At 46.8% G+C, this 26,054-nt stretch overlaps 1 protein-coding gene across 2 annotated transcripts in view; it reads left to right on the top strand.

Moving 5' to 3' along the window:
- Positions 1-26,054, top strand: part of LIMK1 (LIM domain kinase 1) — a 179,629-nt gene that overhangs the window by 109,589 nt on the left and 43,986 nt on the right. For both annotated transcript variants that reach the window (XM_068270034.1, XM_068270035.1), the window contains 2 exons: positions 14,798-14,936; positions 21,024-21,133. In XM_068270034.1, the coding sequence (XP_068126135.1) occupies positions 14,798-14,936; positions 21,024-21,133 (249 nt within the window). The remainder of the gene's footprint in view (positions 1-14,797; positions 14,937-21,023; positions 21,134-26,054) is intronic.

Below are 26,054 nucleotides of genomic sequence, written 5' to 3'. Positions count from 1 at the left end.
AAACTGCAATATTGTACCGCCATCCCTAGTAGTTTTTATCATTTTCTACTGTAGCGCAGCCTGGGTCAGTAACAGGTCATTTCTATATGTATGGTAAAAATGAATGTACTAAGCAGAGTGTTTTAGCATTATGAATGGAGAACCCCTCATGGGGCTCGATTCTTAAAGCGGTGCTAACCCAGTTAGAGACTGTAGGGGCTCGATTCACCAAGCGGTGCTAACCCAGTTATCACGCCTAAAGGACTTTAGGCGTGATGACCTCTTCACCACTGAGTTAGCACCGTTTTTGGCTGCACTTCGCGCGAAGTTATCGCGCGCAAAGTTTTGCGCGCGCACCCGCACAGGCGCGCGCGCAAAGTCCCATAGGGTTTAATGGGCGCATCGCGCGAAGTGAGGGGCGCTTCGCGCGCACGCACGCGGGAGCGCGCGCAAAACTTTACGCGCGGAAACTTCGCGCGAAGCCCTTCTTATCATGCCTAAAGTGACTTTAGGCGTGAAGAGGGCCTTTTCACCACGGTGCTAACACTTTGCACCGCTTGGTAAATCGAGCCCTAGGTGTGATAACCATTGCACCACGCTGGTGAAAAGCCAGTTTAGGCGTAATACGTTTAGGCATGATAAGTCTAGATAAGTTTAGATTGCGCGCAAAGTCCCGCACGCAAAGCAGCGCCATTAAACTCTATGCGAAGTGCACCAGACTTTGCTAGCGCAAAACTTTTGATCAGCTGTGCACTGCGGTGCTAACCCAGTTGGTGCTTAAACTTATCACACCTAAACTTTTCATGCCTAAACTTATCACACCTAAACTTATCATGCCTAAACTGAGTTTAGGCATGATAAAGGGCTTTTCACCAGCGTGCTAACTGTTAGCACCGCTTTGTGAATCAGGCCCATAGAATTGTGCTCGATAATAAATATACACAGTATAGTCAAAGTATTAAAAGCAAATGGCTCTGACTCATTGAGGCATGGACTCTACAAGACTTCAAAAGATGTCCTGTGCTATCTGCCACCAAGACATTCACAGCAGATGCTTTAACGGGAACCCCAAGCAAGGATCGTACATGGAGGCTGCCATATTTATTTACTTTTAACCACTTCTGGGCCGACCTGTTTGGAATCTATAGCCTGCTGGTGGCTGTGACAGGACGTAGATTCCAATTAATCACCGCTGTGCACTCCTGCCATCCTCGCTGCTTGTGCCGCTGTTACGATGCTGCACACACTTGCCCTGCTGTCGCATCTCGGTCAATCTCAATTTCCTGATACTGCGGTGTGATTACTGTGAGTCAATCACACTAATCACAGGGCAAAATTGGAGAAAGGACGGTTCTGTCCTTAAAGTGTACCAGAGATCACGAATTACAATGTTTTTTTACTCACCCGGGGCTTCCTCCAGCCCCTTAAGCATGGATGCTTCCCTTGTCGTCCTCCCGCAGTCCTCTCACAATCCTCCATTTAGCGGTAATCAGCTCCGGTATTCGGCTCAGTGATGTAAGCCGGGGTCTTCTGCCCATGCTCAGAAGACCCTGGCTGACTCAGACTGGAGCCGACTGAGCCAGTTACAGGGGCTGATTACCGCTGAATGGAGGGCAACGGTAGGACGGTGAGGGACGCATCAGTGCTTATGGGGCTGGAGGAAGCCCCGGGTAAGTAAAAAAAAACGTTGTAATTCGTGATCTCTGGGTCACTTTAAGGGTGTGGGTTGTCTGGTCGCGAAAGGGTTAAACAATACCAGTTGCCTGGCAGTCTTGCTGATTTATCCTGGCATCGGTAGTGTCTGAATCGCACACCTGAAACAAGCTTGCTGCTAATATTGTCCAATTTTTATCAGAAACATTTAATCTGCATGCTTGTTCAGCATCTATGGCTAAAAATATTAGATAGAGGCAGAGGATCAGCAGGGAAACTAGGCAACTGGTATTGTATAAAGGTAAATAATATTGTATTTCAGCCTCCATACCTCTCTCACTTCATGTTTCCTTTAGGCCGGTATCCCATCTATGAATATCTGTGCAAGCACCGAATCACAGAAATCAGCCTTCATATGACCCTGCACCACGGTGCAGCATCAGGGTCATATGCATAGGCCCTCCTCCGGATAGCGACGTACTCCTTGCTGGACAGGAAGTACATCACTGGGATTCCCATTGGTCCGTGCATGTGTGATGCACCGCGCTCCTGCTGTTCACACGTTCTGCGTCAACCATTGATGTGCATTACTGCATAATCCATGTGATAGGCACGCATCATGCGACAAAGCGCTGCAGAGTTTGCGCCAGGAATGCGGCGGTACATTTTCCAATATTCTGCTACTTAATTCAAATAGTAAAATATCTCAGTGTTCTCCCCAGGCTCTTTTATCCGGGTGCTAGTTTTGGTGGGCACCCGGCTGTCATCCGCTCACCTCCTCCTATTCTGTAAGCAGAGCTGCACACAGAAGCACCGGACCTGCATTCTGTCATCTCGCCCCACCCGGCTACTTTTTCATGCCACCCGGCTGGAAAAAATTTCTGATGAGAACACTGTATCTGTAATATTTGCTGATATGTTACTTCTCCCTACTCTTGCATAGAACCCTCCCTTGGTGGCGCTGAATACTTAGCCTCCCCCCTGGTGTTGCGTAACATTTAAACCCCCCCCCCCCCCCATGGAGCCTAACCCTTATCCCCCTCTAGTGGGCAACTAGGCAACTAACATTAACCTCCTGCCCCTCTCCTAGCACCTAACCTACCCTAACATCCCTAACTGTCCAACTCCAGTCCTCGAGGGCCGAGGTCCTTACATATTTTTGGCACAGCTCAAATTAATTCAAGAGCGTGGATCAGGAAAAGGTGTGGTACATCAAGTAGAACACATTTCTCCATCTCTTGGTCCATTCTAAACACTGGCATGGATCTGACCCTCGAGGACTGGAGTTAGACAGCCCTGAGATGAAGATAACATGTGGGAGCCCTCTCATTATGTCACAGCATAGCAGTGATTGTCAGGAGAGAAAGGACTTCTCACGCTCTATGTAAACTGTGTTGTCAGTCAGGATAATGAGGTGGAGAGCTTACACCATACATAAGTGATTAATCAGCATATCAAATACTGGGCTATATGTCAGCTTCTCATTGCTTTTCATATTGTATATGAAGTCATAAGAGTTAATGTTATTAGTTTTAGGTTGTGTCTAAATATCAGCTCCTGTTTTTCTTTGCAATATAAGAACGTGTGTAAGAGTACACTACTATCTACTCCATTCTGTGAAACACACCTGAGCCCTGACCAATTACGTGTAGAGCCGGGATGTTTTCCATGTTTGTGACGTCCACAGGCTGGAAGAAGAGTATGGCTCCCCCCCCCCCCCCCCTTCCCATATTGTTCTTCGGTTTCTTCCCCTGGGCCATCCCTACCATCTTCCTTTACTCATATAACATCAGAGTGCTCCATGGTGATATATCTGTATGCAATGCAAATGACTTCACTACATAGAGGTGCTAATAACACATTTTCCCTTGGGAGAGTCATTGTATGTTTTCACCAGAATACTCATGATGCATATTTATATGCATATGAGGCAGAAAGCACAGTAAAGGTGGCCACACAAGATACAATAAAATGATAAAATTTCTCTGCAGCTCAAAAACGATTGGTTGCACAGACAAATCTACAGCGTTTTTTATTCATTGAAGTAATCTGATCGAATTTCACAATTCGATTTACCGGTAAGTCGATCAGGAGCGGTGGATTTGTCTGATCAATTTTTATGAAATGGGAAGAATGTCAATTTCTTAATTTATAGAGCCAAGCAACTTTTTTCAGAGTTTTCAATCATGTTTTTTCCAAAATTGGGTACAAATGTAACGTGTGGTGCATTGGTTAGATTTTTCAAATGTTACAATTAATAAAAAAAATCATTCTAAGGACCAGGTCAGACGAGCGTCTGAATCAGCTTGCCAGTGTCTTGCTCAAATGCTTTTCTGCAAGCGTGTTTCCGGTGGCATGCAGCATTATTTTTTTTTTTTTTTTTTGTAACAATATTTTATTTTAGAAGAAATAAAGCAGTGCATACATAGATAGCATTATTTTAGAAAAATGAAGCAATGTATACATAGATTGCATTAATATTACAATAGGTATTTCGGGTAATCAAAGAACACAAAAGAACAAAATCAAGCCAGTTCTATGTATAATACCTTTATGTTAGAAAAAGAGTCGTTGATACAGAATGTCATACACTGCTCTACATTTTAGAATTGAAGAGCTTATTTCCGGAGAAGGGACTATTTCTGGACAGGAAAAAAAAAATTCACTGGGAAATGGAGCTAACAAGCTGAGGCAACGGTCTCGCTCAGCAGTGGAAAATTGCCAGATATGCCACAAGGAAAAGACAGGATATACCCGGGGAGAAGGGAGGGACCACTACCCTGATTGAAAAATCTGCTAGGACATAAGATTCCTATATTCATCAGTATCTTTAAAATCGAACCAAAGGAACCAGGTTTTAATGTATTTGGTAATCTGTTCCTCTTTGGTATGAATGAGGTCCTCAATCTCGGCAATGATTTGGACTCTTTCCAACCAAATTTTAACAGTTGGAGGGGTTGGGGATCGCCAAAGGACCAGAACACAAGCTCTGGCAGCATTTAAAAGATGACAGGGAAGTGATTTCCCATAACCTCTGCCCGTTATTGCCATCATGTGAAGTAAAAAGGCCTCTGGTTCCCAGGGAATGTCAAAGTCAGAGATCTGTTTGGTAAGAGCTTGAACTTCTTTCCAGAAGTTAATTATTGAGGGGCATTTCCACCATATATGTATCAGGTCCCCAGGGTTTCCCCCACACCTCCAACAAACATCAGGAACAGATTCAGCAAACCTGTGTATGATTGAGGGGGTACGATACCAATGAGATAGAATTTTAAAATTGCATTCCTGAGTGGAGACATTGATGGAGCTTTTATGGACAGTAAACAATCAGGGACAGTAAACTCCTTCCCTAAGGCCGATTCCCAACGTTCCTTACAGATATGGTGGGTGCAGTGTTTTTACTAGATGTTCGTTGTAGAGCCCAGATAGTAGGTGTCTTTGTGGAACCTGGAGTAAACATAAATTCTTAAAGGAGGTAAGAGATCGAGTAACCTCCGAAAGATCCTTGAAGGATTCCAGAAAACTTTGGACCTGGAAGTAAGACCAAAAGGGAATAGAAATCTCAGAGTCTTGGTTCAGCTCTTCTAAAGTTTTTGCACCAGGAGAGACACCACCGGATGCAAAGTCCCTAAGTAGTAGACCAGGGGATCTGGGAAAGTCCCGCAGGAAATTTTTATCTGTTCCCGGGATACATTTTCCATTGTGTCTCAGAGAGGCTAAGAGTCCAGGGATAGAGGAAATCCTTGACTCCTTTTAAATCTGAGCAAATTTGGGGAAAAGGTGACTTAGTAAAGGGTGTGAGGATAAGTCATCAGTAGCATGAAGCATTTTTCACCCATGGAAAAGTGACCCTGGAAGCAATATGTTGCTATCATCATTGCCAAAGGGCTGGGCAGGTGCATGCGAAAAATGAACGACGGTAAACTATGGCATGCGCCATGGCCAACATTTACAGCCTGGAAATCGTCCGTTTTAACCGGCCCTAATTCTTGAATGGAAAAGAAATGGAAAAATTGTATCATCTTATAGGGAACCTAAACTGAGAACAATATGGCTTTTTCCTGCTGATCCTGTGTCTCTAATACTTTTAGCCACAGCCCCTGAACAAGCATACAGATCAGGTGCTCTGACTGAAGTCAGACTGGATTAGCTGCATGCTTGTTTAAGATGTGTTATTCAGCCACTACTGCAGCCACAGGGATCAGAAAGATGACAAGCAACTGGTATTGTTTAAATAGAAACATCCATATCCCTCTCAGTTTAGGTTCACTTTAAGTCTAATGTGGATACTATATGATAGCAGACAAAAGCGCAAACTAATATAGAACGATTGCGGAATCTTCTGTGGCCCATAGAAAGTCATTACAGTGCTCTGATACTGGTGAAATGCTCGCAATTATCCCTAGTGTGCGCCCAGCCTCAGAGGTAATGCACAGGTCACCTGTGGTTCCTTGTTTGTTTTCCTTCAGTATGAGAGTTAGGCTGTTTTCCACAGTCTGAGAATACTTACCATGTCTTTTTAAAACTCCAGACTTTCAAGACTGAGGAGGGACTTCTGCCTGACCACTATGCCATAAAGACCAAATATAGTGTTGCAGTAAAGATTGTCCTGTGAGTTTCTCCGCACATTCTCTGGAGCTTAGCCAGACGATCAAGACCTCAGTCACTTCCATTACTAGGCTACATATAAACTATAGATTTCTGCTCCCCAGCAGGAATTGGGACTTGATCCATCAAGCGACAGCTTGGGGCCTAACACTGTACAGAAGCTTAGCATTAGGCAAGCAATGCAGCCATTGGAGTGAAGGGGAGGGACAAGCAGCGTATGACAAAGAGCCTTCTTGCATGTAGGGTGAGTGGGGAGAAGAATGCACTTAGGGGTCGCTAAAGATCGGGTATGCCAGATCTTTAGGCAACATCAAGCATTAGATGCGGGTACACTTTAAGAATTAAGGAAGCCACCGTGTTTTTGGGAAGCTTTACATCTATAAGATTTTTTTTTTAGCCTCCTCTTGCAGCGCTAGGGTGACTGGTTCAAAACTGGGCCATTACCTTATCTGCATGAAGTTTGTACTTTCTCCTCATGTTTGCGTGGGTTTCCTCTGGGTAATCTGGTTTCTTTACACATCCCAAAAAACACACACATGTTAATTGGTCCTAGGGCTTTGGAGTTAGAGTTGAGGACTCTGAGCAATTTTGGGGTACTTGGAGTCAGTGTTCTCATAAACTGAGGAGTCTGAGTTGGAGTCAGATGATTTTAGTACTGATCCCATAGCCTTAAGTGCCTGTGTAGTCGGGGTCGAGGAGTCAGAGCAATTTTGGGTACCTGGAGTTGGACATTTCATTATCTGTACTGACTCCCCAGCCCTGATTGGTCCACTCAAGGAAAACAAAGCTGTCCTCTACAATAGGAACATAATGACTCATAATGACTGACTATGGTAGGGATTAGATTGTGAGCTCCACTGAGGGTCAGTTAGTGACGTGTACACATTACACTATGTATAAGCACTGCAAAGATGTCAGCACTATATTAATGTGCAATAATAACATAAGGCATGGGAACTATTCTGCTGTTCTTTACCACAATGCTGTTGGGACACTGGGGACATTTTGAGATCCTGACATGGTCTTTTTTTTTCTTAACAAACTTCTTATATTCTGAGCTACTAAATGTGTTCAGCACTCCCTTCTGTGAAGTTTTCATGCAAAAATAGACTGCTGAAAAGCATAGCCTCTGGCAGTGACTCTACTTTGCTCCAGCTGTGTAAAGTACAATCATTATAGCGTTTTCCTGTCATGTGTTGCCAAGCAATCATGTGAAACAGAATCTTCAGTTATATTTATGTGCCAAATAACAGCATTTCCAAATGTTTATAGCATTATAGAAAATAAAGCTTCCACAATCTTAGACCTATGATAATAACTTTACACAATCAGCTTGTTATCTTCGTTAAAGGTCAGCAAAAGAATGCATATGTGAAATATATAAAGAAGCCGAGCTATAGGTTTGTGAGGTATAGAGAGGGAGAGTGTTGGGAGAACTAGAGAGAGGCAGGTAAGAGACAAACTGAGAGAGCCAGACTAGAGGAAAAGAGATGGAGTGGTAGAGACAGGCAACTGGTAGATAGGAGTGCAAGAATCAAGCTAGAGGGTGCGAGAGAGGGGTAGAGACAGGCAATAAGTACATGGAGTTTGCGAGGCAGGCTAGAGAGAGAGAAAGAGAGTGGTAGAAACAGGCAACAGGTGGATTTAGTGAGTGAGGTGGGCTAGAGGGAGGGGGAGAGAGAGTGGTAGAGACAAGCGACATGTAGAGAGATGGAGTGAGAGAAGCAGGCTAGAGTTTGAGTGATAGACAGGCAACTGGTAGATGGAGAGAGAGGCAGGCTAGACGGAGAGCGAGAAAGAGTAGTAGATACATGCAGGTGAGGGAGAGAGGTGGAAACAGCCAACTGGTAGAGAGATGGAGTAAGAGAGGCAGGAAAGAGAGGGAGAGACTGGCAACAGGTAGAGAGATGGAGTAAGAGAGGCAGGCTAAAGAAAGAGAGGTAGATACGGCCAACAGGTAGAGAGATGGAGTAAGAGAGGGAGAGACTGGCAACCGGTAGAGAGATGGAGTAAGAGAGGCAGGCTAAAGAGAGGTAGAGACGGCCAACAGGTAGAGAGATGGAGTAAGAGAGGCAGGAAAGAGAGGAAGAGACCGGCAACAGGTAGAGAGACGGAGTACGAGAGGCAAGCTAAAGAAAGAGAGGTAGAGACGGCCAACAGGTAAAGAGATGGAGTAAGAGAGGCAGGCTAAAAAAAATAGTTAGAGATGGCCAACAGGTAGAGAGATGGAGTATGAGAGGCAGGGAAGAGAGGGAGAGACCGGCAACAGGTAGAGAGATGGAGTAAGAGAGGCAGAGACGGCCAACAGGTAGAGAGATGGAGTATGAGAGGCAGGGAAGAGAGGGAGAGACCGGCAACAGGTAGAGAGATGGAGTAAGAGAGGCAGAGACGGCCAACAGGTAGAGAGATGAGGTAGAGACGGCCAACAGGTAGAGAGATGGAGTATGAGAGGCAGGGAAGAGAGGGAGAGACCGGCAACAGGTAGAGAGATGGAGTAAGAGAGGCAGAGACGGCCAACAGGTAGAGAGATGAGGTAGAGACGGCCAACAGGTAGAGAGATGAGGTAGAGACGGCCAACAGTTAGAGAGATGGAGTAAGAGAGACAGGAAAGAGGGAGAGAGAGAGGGCTAGAAAAAAGTGGAGACATAGAGTTTGAGAGACAGGCAATAGGAAAAGAGATAGTAGAAAGGCGACAGGTAGAAACATAGAAAGGGAAAGACGTCCTGAGATTTAGGAAAAGCGTGAGAGACAGCTACTGACAGGAAAAAGGGAGACAGTGAGAGTAGGAGACACAGGCAAGAGTTAGAGGAAAAGAGAAATGGACAGGCAATATGGAGAGAGAGAGATAGGCAAGAAAGAAAGTTACCTCAGACCTATACAATAGAGCAGTGTTTCCCAACCTTTTCCGGCCCGGGGAACACTGTCTGACCAAATTTTTCTCCGGGGAACGGCGCGCGCGCGCGCGCGGTGGGGGCGATGCGGCCCCCGGTTGTTTGCGCGACCTAGTGGACAGTGCCGCTATGGGGTGGGGGGGGGGGGGGCTGGGGTGCGGCTGCATAGCTGGCATAGTTGCCCCAGTGTAGGGAGTTTAGTTGCCTCAGTATAGTGCCCCAGTATAGCCAGTATAGTGCCCCAGTATAGCCAGTATAGTACCCCAGTATAGCCCCCCAGTATAGCCAGTATTGTGCCCCAGTATAGCTAGTATAGTGCCCCAGAATAGTGCCCCAGTATAGCCAGTTTAGTGCCCCAGTATAGTGCCCCAGTATAGCCAGTATAGTGCCCCAGTATAGCCAGTATAGTACCCCAGTATAGCCCCCCAGTATAGCCAGTATTGTGCCCCAGTATAGCTAGTATAGTGCCCCAGAATAGTGCCCCAGTATAGCCAGTTTAGTGCCCCAGTATAGCCAGTATAGTGCCCCAGTATAGCCCCCCAGTATAGCTAGTATAGTGCCCCAGTATAGCCAGTATAGTGCCCCAGTATAGTACCCCAGTATAGCCCCCCAGTATAGCCAGTATTGTGCCCCAGTATAGCTAGTATAGTGCCCCAGTATAGCTAGTATAGTGCCCCAGAATAGTGCCCCAGTATAGCCAGTTTAGTGCCCCAGTATAGTGCCCAAGTATAGCCAGTATAGTGCCCCAGTATAGCCCCCCAGTATAGCTAGTATAGTGCCCCAAGTATAGCCAGTATAGTGCCCCAGTATAGCCAGTATAGTACCCCAGTATAGCCCCCCCAGTATAGCCAGTATTGTGCCCCAGTATAGCTAGTATAGTGCCCCAGAATAGTGCCCCAGTATAGCCAGTTTAGTGCCCCAGTATAGCCAGTATAGTGCCCCAGTATAGCCCCCCAGTATAGCTAGTATAGTGCCCCAGTATAGCCAGAATAGTGCCCCAGTATAGCTAGAATAGTGCCCCAGTATAGCCAGTTTAGTGCCCCAGGATAGCCAGTATAGTACCCCAGAATAGTGCCCCAGTATAGCCAGTTTAGTGCCTCCCGCCCGTCCCCGCGGCCGCCGCTGTTATTACCTTGTTAACAGCGGCCGCTCTCCCCTCTCCGGCGCGTGTATATTCAAGCAGCGTATCTCCGGCTGCTCTGTGTGATGCACTGATGCGGAAGAAAGGAGGGCAGCGGCTTCCTGTAACGGCGATATGTATCGCCGTTACTATGGTAACCGAGCCCTGCCTCCTTCCGCATCAGTGCATCACACAGAGCAGCCGGAGATACGCTGCTAGCATATACATGGTCTGGAGAGGGGAGAGCGGCCGCTGCTAAGGTAATAACAGCGGCGGCCGCAGGGACGGGCGGGAGGGGGGATAAGAGCACGGCACACCAGGCAACGTTCCGCGGCACACTAGTGTGCCGCGGAACAGCGGTTGGGAAACACTGCAATAGAGAATCAGAAGATATTACTGTATTGTCAGGGAGAATGGGGTGCTAAAGCAGCACAAAAGGTTTATTTGGCTCCTTCTTTTGACCCTCAATGTCCCTATTTGTCATTAATGTGATGGGTAGCTTAAGTGAATAATAAAAAAAAAGCTCTAGAGTTATGTTTACTATCACTTTGAATTTACAAAGCCTTTATCTCTGAAAATACTGATCACTTTGAAATTGAGGGTTTGTTTTTTTACAGCAAGTAACCTATAACCATGTATTTTTTAGGAACAAAATGTGATTTTGATGTTTGGTTTATATTATCACAGTCACAGTATTTAAACAAAATCCTTTACTGGAGAAAATCTGCCATGATTAAGACCCTCAAAAGGCCATATGGGATATTTTTGTTAATACTGACCAGGCTTGTCCTGCATGTAGCATAATAATATACAGTGGGCACCATCTAGTGGCTGTGGTGGGAAAATACAGTTTCTAGTGTGCTCAATACTCCTAGATCAGCCACTGAGGCTCACCGACATTTTCATAAATGATTCTAACACATCCACATGAAATATAAAACATTTTTACTATGTCAGGTCACTTAAAGGACAACTGTAGTGAGAAGAATATGGAGGCTGCTGTATTTATTCCCTTTTAAACAATGTCAGTTCCCCGGCAGCCATGTTGATGTATTTGGCTGGAGTAGTGTTTGAATAACACCAGAAACAGAGGCGGCTTTAGAGTATGCGGGGCCTGGGGCGAGTGTCACATGCGGGGCCTAGAGCCATAAGTGTAGGCCATATACCGTATCACCACGTTCATGGGCTTGTCCACCTTTAATGCAGTATCCCTTATTATTATTGTTTGAAAACAATTATGTCAGGTAAAGGCCACTAACCCAACCAATATAAAAACGAACATTTGCATGGTGGTTTTAAGTGCGGGGGTGGGGGAGCTCATGCTTCAATTAATTTGGAGATTCTAAGGTTCACGTTTCACAAAATTCACATTGTTGTAGTAACTTTTGTCTTGCAAAATTCAGCAATCATGAGGCCCCCAACATGACCAACTCAGCAATCATGAGGCCCCCAACAAGACAAATTCAGCAATCATGAGGCCCCCAACAAGACTAGTTCAGCAATCTTGAGGCCCCCAACAAATCATGAGGCCCCCAACAAGACAAATTCAGTAACCATGAGGCCCCCAACAAGACAAATTCAGCAGTCATGAGGCACATAAATAGACAGCATTTCACATAAATAGGCAGAATGCCCCCTTAATATGGTAGACACCTCTCACCTGGCAGCAGTTCCCCAAAATACACTCAATCTGACAGCAGTGGTTCCCCAAAAATAGGTAGCCCCAGAATAGGTGGCCAGCGGTATAATGTCCCCAGAATAGGTGGCCAGCTGTATAGATGTCCCCAGAACAGGTAGCCAGGGGTAGAGGTGACCCGAGAACAGGTAGCCAGGGGTATATGTGCCCAGTATATGTAGTCAGGGGTATATGTCCCCAGTATATGTAGCCAGGGGTATATGTGCCCAGTATATGCAGCCAGGGGTATATGTGCCCAGTATATGTAGCCAGGTGTATATGTGCCCAGTATATGTAGCCAGAGGTATATGTCCCCAGTATAAGTAGCCAGGGGTATATGTCCCCAGTATATGTAGTCAGGGGTATATGTGCCCAGTATATGTAGCCAGAGGTATATGTGCCCAGTATATGTAGCCAGGGGTATATGTCCCCAGTATATGTAGTCAGGGGTATATGTGCCCAGTATATGTAGCCAGGGGTATATGTGCCCAGTATATGTAGCCAGGGGAATATGTGCCCAGTATATGCAGCCAGAGGTATATGTACCCAGTATATGTAGCCAGGGGTATATGTGCCTAGTATATGTAGTCAGGGGTATATGTCCCAGTATATGTAGCCAGGGGTATATGTGCCCAGTATATGTAGTCAGGGGTAAATGTCCCCAGTATATGTAGTCAGGGGTAAATGTGCCCAGTATATGTAGCCAGGGGTATATGTCCCCAGTATATGTAGCCAGGGGTATATGTGCCCAGTATATGTAGCCAGGGGTATATATGCCCAGTATATGTATGCAGGGGTACATGTGCCCAATATATGTAGGTAGGGGTATATGTGTCCAGTATATGTAGGCAGGTGTATATGTCCCAGTATATGTAGGCAGGGGTATATGTGCCCAGTATATGTAGCCAGGGGTATATGTGCCCAGTATATGTAGCCAGGGGTATATGTCCCCAGTATATGTAGCCAGGGGTATATGTGCCCAGTATATGTAGCCAGGGGTATATATTCCCAGTATATGTATGCAGGGGTATATGTGCCCGGTATATGTAGGTAGGGGTATAATTGTCCAGTATATGTAGGCAGGTGTATATGTCCCCAGTATATGTCCCAGTATATGTAGGCAGGGTATATGTGCCCAGTATATGTAGCCAGGGGTATATGTGCCCAGTATATGTAGCCAGGGGTATATGTAGCCAGGGGTATATGTCCCCAGCATATATAGTCAGGGTTATATGTGCCCAGTATATGTAGTCGGGGGTATATGTCCCAGAATAGGTAGCCAGGTGTGCCCCCAGCAGGAGGGGAGCAGCGCAGAGAAGAGGGAAAGCTGTGAGCAGCGGTGGAGAAGGGGGGCCATCTCCCCCCCTTCCCTCACCTTAGGGCTCTCCCTCCCTCGCTCGCTCTCCCCTCCGATTTAATGTGCAGGTGGCTGACTGGCAGCGGGCGGGACTTACCTTCCGTCTTGATGCAGTGCCGGCGTGGGATGGATTTGCCGCTACTCTGGTCTGGTCCAGACCAGAGCAGCGGCACCAGAACTTCTGGCGCGAGACGGAAGGTAAGCTCCGCCCACTGCCTGCCAGCCACCGGCACATTAGTTCGTAGGGGAGAGCGAGCGAGGGAGGGAGAGCCCTAAGGTGAGAGAAGGGGGTGAGATGGCCCCCCTTCTCCACCGCTGCTCACAGCTCTCCCTCTTCTCTGCGCTGCTCTCCTCCAGCTGGCCGCACAGGCACACGGCCGGGGGGGGGGAGGGGTCAAGTGGCGCGGGGCCTGTTCAAGCGTGGGACCTGAGGGGATTGCCCCAGTTGCCCCCCCCCCCAAAGGCCGGCTCTGACCAGAAACAAGCATGTAGCTAATCTTGTCAATCTGACGATAATGTCAATAACACCTGATCTGCTGCATGCTTGTTCGGGGTCTGTGTCTAAAAGTATTAGAGGCAGGTGACCAGCAGGACAGCCCGGCAACTGGTATTGTTTAGAGGAAATAAATATGACAGCTTCCATATACCTCTTGTTTCATTGTTTCAGGTTGTTACTTATTTTAGAAAAGACATCTCTCCACACCTAGTCTTTGGCTTCTTTTGCACTGCAAATTGCGATTCTGATTTGCGATTTTCGCCAGATGTTTGCAACACAAGAAGAAAAATGCAGAAAAAACACAGCATGCTCCTTTTTAAATTACATAAAGGTGGCCACACACCATACCATTTTTTTTATATATCTGTTCAATTTAAGAATTGCAATCAATTTTTCTGACTGATTGTAACGTTTCAAAAATATGACCAATGTACCACACACCTATGTTAAATTTTTTCCCTAATTATGATAAAAATGATTGGAAACTCTGACAAAATTGCTAGGGTGTGTATATTAATAAATTGACAATCTAACACACACCATACAATCTTTAGAAAGATTGAAGAAAATTATCTGGCATTCCAGATCGATAAAAATCCAAGAAAACGGGAAATCCGATCGGATATTTCAGTCGAATGAAAAAAAAAGCTTTCAATTTTTTCGGGAGATCCAATTGTTCTTATCGAATTGCTGTAAAATCGGATCATTTTGTTGTATCGTGTGTGGCCACCTTAAAAAAATCGGAAACGATAGAACGATTGTTTGTCGTTGATCATCACCTTTAACGATAGCCAATCCGATTGATTGTATGGTCAATCATTTGGGAGGTTGTACCATTAATGGGCACCCTTAAAGGTACAGATCACAAATAATCTTTGCCACCAATATTGCACAGCAGTTGTGTGATCTCTGCAGCCACTTTTATTTTTAACCTTTTAAATCAGGATGCTGATGTTTCTGCACTCTACATGACTTGTTATTTACAAGACTGAATCATGACCACTTTCCTCTCTTTCAGGTGCAGCGACTGTGGTGTGTCTTTGTCCCATCGGTACTATGAGAAGGATGGAAGGCTGTTCTGCAAAAAGCACTACTGGGCACGCTTTGGTGGTATGTGCCAGGGCTGCTCAGTGCATATCACCAAAGGACTGGTTATGGCAAGTACATAAAACATGTTGTGTGTTATAATGATCTCTAACTGTCTAAAGCACGTCTCCTACTTTTCCACAAGCCTCTGCCTGCCCTTTCCTACTTTTAACAAGCTGCATTACACTGATGAAGGTTCTGTTAGGTTAACCTATTTGAATATACTTCACTTTGAGTCATTGGGAAAGCTACCTCCTAACAGCTTACTCCTAACAGCCAGGGTCGAGCCTGGGCGGGTGCTGCGGGTGCAAGGCACCCAGGCGCCTGCCTCTGAGAGGCGCTGCCCGGCCCCGCTCTCCCCCTGTGGCCGCCGCTCTCCCCCTGTGGCCGAAGCTTCAAGCTCCCTCCCTCTAGCCGCCGGCGCCGCCGCGTCAGACCTCGATCAGGCGGGCGGGCGCTAGGACCTCCGACCTAGCATGCCGCACTGATATGCGGGAGTGACATCACTTCCGCATATAGAGCGGGTGCGTCCGTCCGGCGCCCTTTTCCTGGTCGGGTCGCCCGCTGATTGAGGTCTGACTGAAGCTGCTGCAAGGTGAGGGGGGAGCGGAGGAGGTGGCGGCGGCGGGGCGCGCTCCTGTCACTCACTACCTATCCTGGGCACAGATACCACCTGGCTACCTATCCTGGTCGCATATACCACCTGGCTACCTATCCTGGTCGCATATACCCCCTGGCTACCTATCCTGGTCGCATATACCCCCTGGCTACCTATCCTGGTCGCATATACCCCCTGGCTACCTATCCTGGTCGCATATACCCCCTGGCTACCTATCCTGGTCGCATATACCCCCTGGCTACCAATCCTGGTCGCATATACCCCCTGGCTACCTATCCTGGTCGCATATACCCCCTGGCTACCTATCCTGGTCGCATATACCCCCTGGCTACCTATCCTGGTCGCATATACCCCCTGGCTACCTATCCTGGTCGCATATACCCCCTGGCTACCAATCCTGGGCGCATATACCCCCTGGCTACCTATCCTGGTCGCATATACCCCCTGGCTACCTATCCTGGTCGCATATACCCCCTGGCTACCTATCCTGGTCGCATATACCCCCTGGCTACCTATCCTGGTCGCATATACCCCCTGGCTACCTATCCTGGTCGCATATACCCCCTGGCTACCAATCCTGGTCACATATACCCCCTGGCTACCTATCCTGGGCGCATATACCCCCTGGCTACCTATCCTGGGCGCATATACCCCCTGGCTACCTATCCTGGGCGCATATACCCCCTGGCTACCTATCCTGGTCGCATATACTACCTGGCTACCTATCCTGGTCGCATATACCCCCTGGCTACCTATCCTGGGCGCATATAACCCCTGGCTACCTATCCTGGGCGCATATACCCCCTGGCTACCTATCCTGGTCGCATATACCCCCTGGCTACCTATCCTGGGCGCATATACCCCCTGGCTACCTATCCTGGTCGCATATACCCCCTGGCTACCTATCCTGGTCGCATATACCCCCTGGCTACCTATCCTGGTCGCATATACCCCCTGGCTACCTATCCTGGTCGCATATACCCCCTGGCTACCTATCCTGGGCGCATATACCCCCTGGCTACCAATCCTGGTCGCATATACCCCCTGGCTACCAATCCTGGTCGCATATACCCCCTGGCTACCAATCCTGGTCGCATATACCCCCTGGCTACCAATCCTGGTCGCATATACCCCCTGGCTACCTATCCTGGTCGCATATACCCCCTGGCTACCTATCCTGGGCGCATATACCCCCTGGCTACCTATCCTGGGCACATATACCCCCTGGCTACCTATCCTGGGGACATATACCCCCTGCCTACCTATACTGGGCACATATATCCCTGGCTATATATTCTGGGGACACTGTCTGTTTGTCATTATGTGCATTTACTGGTGAAAATCTCTCTTATTATGTGCATTTGCTGGTGAAAAGCTGTCTTATTATGTGCATTTGCTGGTGAAAAGCTGTCTTATTATGTGCATTTGCTGGTGAAAAGCTGTCTTATTATGTGCATTTGCTGGTGAAAAGCTGTCTTATTATGTGCATTTGCTGGTGAAAAATGGTCTCTTGTTATGTGCATCTACTGGTGAAAAGCGGTCTCTTATGTGCATTTACTGGTGAAAAGCGGTCTCTTATTATGTGCATTTACATGGGGAAAAGCTGTCTCTTATGTGCATTTAGTGGGGAAATTTTGTCAGTAAAAATCTTTTGTCAGTAAATTTTTAGGTATTTGTCAGTAAAAAAATAACGTGAAAGGTTGGCAACACTGGCAGGCTGCGCGGCGCAATGGGAAAGATACAGGCAGCCCACCTCACGCTTGGGCTTGGCAGGGGGAGGAGCCGACGACAGCGAGCGAGAGTAGGGTGGCCGCAGGCAGCCATAAATACGCAGTGTGTGACTGCGTCGCACTCGCAGAGCCTCTCAGCCTGAGTCAGTCCAGAGACTAGCAGACTCGCAGGAAGCCAAAGCCAGCCAGGAGCAAGCCCATGGAAGAGGGGTAGGAATGGGGTATCACATGCATGCGGAAAGAGGTGGAAGGTGTGGGTGTGATTAGGCAGAACACGGGTGTGGTTATGTGGTTGGGCGCGGTTAATTTAACCACTCCCATAGGCGCCAGAGAAAATCTTGCACCCAGGTGCCAGGCACCCCAGGCTCGCCCCTGCTAACAGCTGTATGCACATGCAAACATCCATTCAGATGTGTAGGAATAATCAACCCTGTGGAATGAATGTGGCATTGCAGTAAAGTGGCCAAGCTGTTGGTAGTCATGGGGAGCATTACTTTTTACATCCTGCTTTGTGCAGACTTGCGTACCAGTGAGACAAATATTCTATGGTTTCCAGCAAACGTCTGTTAACCCTCCTGGCGGTTTAAAAAAATCCGCCAGGGGGCAGCAAAGTAGTGGTTTTTTTTACAAAGTCTCGCTACATGATAGCCACTGCTCAGCGGCACCCCGGCATCCCCCCAGCCGCCGGCGATAGGAGATCAGGAGACCCCGTTCAAAGAACGGGATCTCCTGGAGGGCTTCCCCCGTCGCCATGGAGACGGGCGAGATGACGTCATCGACGTCGTGACGTCAAAGGGGACTCCCATCCACCCCACAACGCTGCCTGGCACTGATTGGCCAGGCAGCGCACGGGGTCTGGGGGGGGGGGGGGGCCGCGGCGCAAGGAATAGCGGCGGATCGGCGGGTAGCGGCGGCTATCGGATGCTACACACAGCTAGCAAAGTGCTAGCTGCGTGTAGCAAAAAAAAAAATTATGCAAATCGGCCCAGCGGGGCCTGAGCGGTGCCTCCCGGCGGCATAGCCCGTGCTCATCACGGGCTTACCGCCAGGGAGGTTAAATAAGAATTTTGCAGAATTGGTAACCATGTAACTCTCTAGAGATATCAAAAAGGGTGTAATTTGTTGTTATATGTAACACACTAAATAGGATACTTGGGGTCCCCCCTATACATTATCGGTAAGTAGTACAACCTTATAACCTCCTTGGCGGTAACTCCGAGTCAGGCTTGGGACAGAAATCCGCAAATCAGAGCAGTAACCCCGATTTGAATCCATTGGAGGTGTGTAATGTGCAGATTTGCCCCAGATCTATCAAGCGGTATGATTTTTAGGGTCTAATGCTGGGAATACACGGCTCGATTCTGAGCCATCTAGATGGCTCGATAGATAATTTCCGACGTGTCCGATCTCCCGCCCGATCATTTCCCCACTCGAATCCGCATTGTACACAATGCAAAAAAATAAGAAAAACGAGCGGAAGATAAGAGAATCGCCTGCAGAATCGAGCGGGGAATCGGTCAAGCGGGAGAATCGAGCAGCAAAATCGAGCCGTGTATGCCCAGCAAAAAAAAAAAATGTTACAAAATTGCTTTGCTTTTAGACAGTAAAATAATCATACCGCCAGGGAGGTTAGACATAGGTCAGAGTAGTTATTTTCAAAAAATGGTGTTAAATACCACCAAGGAATTCCGACTACTTGCAAACAAGTGTTTTCAAGTGGACCTGAAGTGAAACTAATCTTATGAGATCATGAATTCTCTGCGGGGTATACATGATAAATAGAACATTAGTATGTAGTATAGAAAAGAGTCATGTTTCTTTATTTTCAGTTTTATAGCTTTATTTTTAAGATTGTTTCAGACTTTCACTGCTGCTGTTTAGAATCCACACTCTGCCTTTTAAGCTGAAAAGGATACAAAAATAATGACCCTTATAACTGTGCTGTAGGGAGGGCCAGTTTCCACTAGGGCTGAATCTGTTCCGTACCCACAGCGTTTCCCACAGGTTAGTCACACTGGGAAATGCTGCCTGTTCAGGCAATGGTTTGCTGTCATAATCGTATTGCAGTGCGATTCTAGATGGCATGCTGCAGTATCCCGCACTATGCACCCAAATCCCCATAGCTGTACATGGAGTGGCTAAGCGTTTTGGATGCATACTCACATCAGTGCAAGTGCCGGCGTATGTCCTACAAGACGCATGCCGGCTCACAGGAAACTAAAGCCTTCTTATCTCCCTTCTCCCTAAAAGCCTTTTAGCTTCTACAGCAAAGTCCCTGTTATCCGGAACTCAGGCAATCGGAAGTCTCACCTAACTGGCATGCCAGAGTGATAACAGAGACTTTGCCTTCAGCAGGTTTTGAGGCTTTTAAAATATTTACTGTGCCTCCAGCAATGTGAAGTTGCCTTCCTGCATCACCTAGCAGGCTCCTAGCATCCGTGCACCCAAGTTGGCATGTCACGTGACCCGATGTGGGTCAGGTGACACGCAGGCTTGCATGCACATCGAAAGATGGAAAGCTGCTAGGATCCTGCTAGGTGCTGCAGGAAGGCTGCTACACATCGCTGGAGGCTCAGTAAATATTTGGTGGGGAGGTTTGTGCTTTTCAGGCTGGTTGTTTAAGCATCCGGCAAGCACATGTATCAGGCTATCCCCGCTGGTGTTGGATACTCGGGACTTTGTTGCATTTACTTTTACGTACACTGGATTGAATTCACAGGCTGTGGATCAGCTCTTTTGTTTAGACAACAGCTCACGTTTTTTGCTGTACTGGAAAAGAGAAAGGGACTATAGCTAGTACTATATGTGTATATGTTTATCTCATCATGTCACTTTAGGTATGCTTTAATGCAGAAAGTTTATAAATACAAAAATCTACATACACCAGAGATACCTGTTCAGCTCAGACTAGAATATCTCAGGTGACAATAGACAGCTTTCTCCATTTGCCAGATAGTCGCAGATATTTCTCGCGCTCAGTTTGGCCTTCCTCAAAACCGCATCGCCCCCCTAAAATCCATCATGAACGCAGCAGCCAGACTCATCTACTCCTCCCACCGCTCTGTCTCCACAACTCCCCTACGCAAATCCCTTCATTGGCTTCCAATTCACTTCAGAATCAGCTTCAAGATCCTATGTTTGGCATACAAATCCTTACACAAGTCCTGCCCAACCTACATCTCTGACCTGGTCAGCAGATATACACCTGGCCGCCCACTTCGCTCCTCCAACGACCTCCTCTTAACCACCCCACGCATCTCGCACTCCCATGCCAGACTGCAGGGCTTCACTAGAACTGCCCCTATCCTGTGGAACTCTCTCCCGCTGCCCATCAGGCTCGCTCCCACCTTCAACACCTTCAAAAAAGCACTCAAATCTCACTTCTTCAAGGAGGCCTACATCAACTCAACACTACCCTAATCCTTTCTGCCAATAACTTCTTGATGCACCCCCTCCTTTTGTGTCACCAGCCCCTCCCTCTAGATTGTAAGCCTTTGGCAGGGCCCTCTTCCCTTGTGTATCATACTTGACTGTGTGCACTTTAGCCAGAATTTGGAACTGGTAATTTTTTACCACTACCATTCCAGTTTATGATCTGGCATTGTACTATTATCTGCATTGTGTTGCATATCTTATTGCTATTACCTGTATTGTTGTATCTATGGTCTGTTACCTGTATTGTTCTGTCAACCCTGTTATCATTGTCTGTAATCCTATTTATTGTACAGCGCTGCGTAATATGTTGGCGCTATATAAATCTAATAAATAATAATAATAATGTTCATATTTTGCTTTTTTTTTTTCAACAGGTAGCAGGTGAGCACAAGTACCACCCTGAGTGCTTCTTGTGTTCTCGGTGTGCTTCCTTTATCGGTGATGGAGAGACATACGCTCTGGTGGAAAGGTCCAAGCTGTACTGGTAAGAGGGAATACATCTACATATTGTGTCTGTTATAGAGACACACTTGCACACCAGTTGGAAGTCCATCTGTGATGCTGTCAGTTCAGCTATTATATTGTATTACATATAGTAGTTCACACCTGTGTGACATGGTAAAGTGCACTGAGATGGTTCATCTAGTGGTATTCTTGTGCACTGGACCACATATTCCCACAGGCACTAGAAATCATTTTACATGACTCTTAAGGCAGTGTTTCCCAACCTTTTCCGGCCCGGGGAACACTGTCTGACCAAATTTTTCTCCGGGGAACGGCGCGCGCGCGCGGTGGGGGCGATGCGGCCCCCGGTTGTTTGCGCGACCTAGTGGACAGTGCCGCTATGGGGGGGGGGGGCTGGGGTGCGGCTGCATAGCTGGCATAGTTGCCCCAGTGTAGGGAGTTTAGTTGCCTCAGTATAGTGCCCCAGTATAGCCAGTATAGTGCCCCAGTATAGCCAGTATAGTACCCCAGTATAGCCCCCCAGTATAGCCAGTATTGTGCCCCAGTATAGCTAGTATAGTGCCCCAGAATAGTGCCCCAGTATAGCCAGTTTAGTGCCCCAGTATAGTGCCCCAGTATAGCCAGTATAGTGCCCCAGTATAGCCAGTATAGTACCCCAGTATAGCCCCCCAGTATAGCCAGTATTGTGCCCCAGTATAGCTAGTATAGTGCCCCAGTATAGCCAGTTTAGTGCCCCAGTATAGCCAGTATAGTGCCCCAGTATAGCCCCCCAGTATAGCTAGTATAGTGCCCCAGTATAGCCAGTATAGTGCCCCAGTATAGCCAGTATAGTACCCCAGTATAGCCCCCCAGTATAGCCAGTATTGTGCCCCAGTATAGCTAGTATAGTGCCCCAGTATAGCTAGTATAGTGCCCCAGAATAGTGCCCCAGTATAGCCAGTTTAGTGCCCCAGTATAGTGCCCAAGTATAGCCAGTATAGTGCCCCAGTATAGCCCCCCAGTATAGCTAGTATAGTGCCCCAGTATAGCCAGTATAGTGCCCCAGTATAGCCAGTATAGTACCCCAGTATAGCCCCCCCAGTATAGCCAGTATTGTGCCCCAGTATAGCTAGTATAGTGCCCCAGAATAGTGCCCCAGTATAGCCAGTTTAGTGCCCCAGTATAGCCAGTATAGTGTCCCAGTATAGCCCCCCAGTATAGCTAGTATAGTGCCCCAGTATAGCCAGAATAGTGCCCCAGTATAGCTAGAATAGTGCCCCAGTATAGCCAGTTTAGTGCCCCAGGATAGCCAGTATAGTACCCCAGAATAGTGCCCCAGTATAGCCAGTTTAGTGCCTCCCGCCCGTCCCCGCGGCCGCCGCTGTTATTACCTTGTTAACAGCGGCCGCTCTCCCCTCTCCGGCGCGTGTATATTCAAGCAGCGTATCTCCGGCTGCTCTGTGTGATGCACTGATGCGGAAGAAAGGAGGGCAGCGGCTTCCTGTAACGGCGATATGTATCGCCGTTACTATGGTAACCGAGCCCTGCCTCCTTCCGCATCAGTGCATCACACAGAGCAGCCGGAGATACGCTGCTAGCATATACATGGTCTGGAGAGGGGAGAGCGGCCGCTGCTAAGGTAATAACAGCGGCGGCCGCAGGGACGGGCGGGAGGGGGGATAAGAGCACGGCACACCAGGCAACGTTCCGCGGCACACTAGTGTGCCGCGGAACAGCGGTTGGGAAACACTGTCTTAAGGAATGAGAGTTGTACAGACACGCTGCTTGTCTATCTTCTGAGCAGTATGTTCTGTGAAGGGTAAAGGGAGAGTATAAGCAGAAGATGCTCTGCTATGAGAATTACAATAGCAGCACAATGACGTAGTGGTTAACGCTCTCGCCTTGCAATGCTGGGTCCCCGGTTCAAATCCTAGCCAGGTCAACATCTGCAAGAAGTTTGTATGACCTGGGCACTCCAGTTTCCTCCCACATCCCAAAAACATACAGATAAGTTAATTGGTTTCCCCCTAAATTGGCCCTAGACTACGATACATACACTACACTACATACATAGACATAGAACTATAGTAGGGATTAGATTGTGAGCTCCTCTGAGATACAGTTAGTGACAAGACAATATACTCTGTACAGCGCTGCGGAAGATGTCGGCACTATATAAATAGTTAATAATAATAATAATAAAAACTGAGGTTTACGCTGGCTGAAACAGCAATCTATGATATTCTTGGGCAAAAATATAATGCATTATTAGGTTCCTCCACTGGCAACCCCCTCCCCTTCCCAGTCAACCAGAACAGACTACTCAGCTGTAATCAAGTAACATGTCTGTACAGCAGTCGTTCCTGTAATAAAAAAATAATAGTAGGATACTCACAAGTCTGGGTTGCTTATTTCAGCAACCATTTTCTGCGCATGTGTGAAAAGTACCGACCTTTAGAGATTCTGGCGGTCATTGTTCCAAAAAGGTATACTTTACGACGAATCATAAAATATAGGACCTTTCGGGAGGGTATAGACTTAGAGTACTAGTGGGAAGGAGGCACTTTATACATACATAAGCAGTGTAGGTTAATATGAAAAAGGTGACAACTCAAGATAATTTAGAAAAAAAATGTATTTTGCACAAAGACAATGCGTTTCACAGCTGAAAGACGCTTCTTCAGATCAATAGAGTGCCTTAAAGAGAATCTGAATTGTTAAAATCGCACAAAAGTAAACATACCAGTGCGTTAGGGGACATCTCCTATTACCCTCTGTCACAATTTCGCTGCTCCCCGCCACATTAAAAGTGGTTAAAAACAGTTTTAAAAAGTTTGTTTATAAACAAACAGAATGGCCACCAAAACAGGAAGTAGGTTGATGTACAGTATGTCCACACATAGAAAATACATCCATACACAAGCAGGCTGTATACACCCTTCCTTTTGAATCTCAAGAGATCATTGTGTGTTTCTTTCCCCCTGTTCTCATGCACTGAAGTTTCAGGCTGCTCGTTTCTTTCTGCAAACAGCTTTGCCCTTGTCTGAATTTCCTCAGTATGTGAAAGCCCAGCCAGCTCAGAGGACGATTTATCCAGCTTGTAAAAGATAAGAGAGAAGAGAGAAGCTGCCCTAATCTAAATAATACACAGGCAGTGTGCATAGAGGGGCCTGGAAGGGGGAGTTCATAGCAGAACCACAACACTGAAGAACTTGGCAGCCTTCCAGACACAGGCCGACAAGTCTGACAGGGGAAAGATACATTGATTTATTACAGAGACTGTGATAGCAGAAAGTGCTGCAGTAAGCCAGAACACATTAGAATAGCTTTTGGAACTTGTAGGATGATAAAAAACAGGATGCAATTTTTGTTACGGAGTGTCTTTAAGACAAAGAATAGCGTTTAAGGCTCTTACTAGTTCTATAGCATTGCTAGTTCTACACAGGCATATAGACATATAGACTTTATCTAATTTTACTAGTGCACGATCAAAAAGACATAAAATAAACAATAAAATTATAACTATACATATAAAACTGCTTAATAATGAAGGTACATATTACTTGAATACAGTATGGGCCTGATTCACAAAGCGGTGCTAACAGTTAGCACGCTGGTTAAAAGCCCTTTATCACGCCTAAACTCAGTTTAGGCATGATAAGTTTAGGTGTGATAAGTTTAGGCATGATAAGTTTAGGTGTGATAAGTTTAGGCATGATAAGTTTAAGCACCAACTGGGTTAGCACCGCAGTGCACAGCTGATCAAAAGTTTTGCGCTAGCAAAGTCTGGTGCACTTCGTATAAAGTTTAATGGCGCTGCTTTGCATGCGGGACTTTGCAAGCGATCTAAACTTATCTAAACTTAGCATGCCTAAACTTATCACACCTAAACTTATCATGCCTAAACTTATCACACCTAAACTGGCTTTTCACCAGAGTGGTGCAATGGTTATCATGCCTAAAGTCTCTAACTGGGTTAGCACCGCTTTGTGAATCGAGCCCTATGTGTTACAAATCACTGGACTGCGATATCTGTCCAGCTAGCAGCTGGACTCGCACACCCCACGACAAATGCGATGCAGCATGCAAGGGGCCTGAGGTGGTTTCACACTGCTAACCTGTGGGTGCGGTGTGATCATCTGATCGCACTGCCAAAAAGCCCTTGGAAATTACTGTGGCCGTGCGCGGTAATCTTCATTGTGGAAGTGAGGCTCTCTAGCGCTCACTTTTCATGGCCGAAATTTTAATAAGGCGGAAGTGTATTGAAAAAATACACTTCTATGTGTGCATGCTGCAATGCAAATAATAGAAAAAAAATGTCGCCATAGACTTACATGACTTTTGGTTTGCCGCATGTTACCGCGCAATTTGCCCCACAACACGCTATTGCTCTTGCGTTGAATTGGGGACTTCCGGCGGAGCGCATTACACTGCACTAGGTATGAATTACACCATAGACTTTCATTGGTGTAGCATTGGCCTGCTGTCAAATTGGCCAACGCAACTTGCCAGTGTGAAAGGGGTCTATGGGCCTGTACACACTGCTGCGCTTGCGTTGCGTTTTTAAAAACGCATGCGTTTTTAAAAACGCAAGGTCTTTTGAAAAAGAATGAAAATCGTGATGACTTGTACACACTGGTGCGATGCGTTTTTAAAAAAACGCAAACGCAGTGCCTGCTGCGCTTTTTTAAGCGCAGCGCATGAAAAACGCATTAAAAACGCATGCGCTTGCGTTTTTGCCTGCGTTTTTCAGAAGTCAGTATCCCAGAAGACTCTGCAATCTCCTGATTCCTGTTGAAATGTAAACTAGAAAAAAACAAAGGATTCTTTAGCCAATCAGCAATTACAAGAAAAACGCAAACGCACAAAAAACGCAGGCAAAAGCGCATGCGTTTTTAAAACTACAGGCACTTTAAAAACGCATGCGCTTGCGTTTTTGCCTGCGTTTTTTCAGTGTGTAC

This window comes from Hyperolius riggenbachi, chromosome 2 (assembly GCF_040937935.1).
Source record: "Hyperolius riggenbachi isolate aHypRig1 chromosome 2, aHypRig1.pri, whole genome shotgun sequence".
NCBI lineage: Eukaryota > Metazoa > Chordata > Amphibia > Anura > Hyperoliidae > Hyperolius > Hyperolius riggenbachi.
Note: the sequence above shows the minus strand (reverse complement) of the source record. Positions and strands in the feature narration are given on the sequence as shown.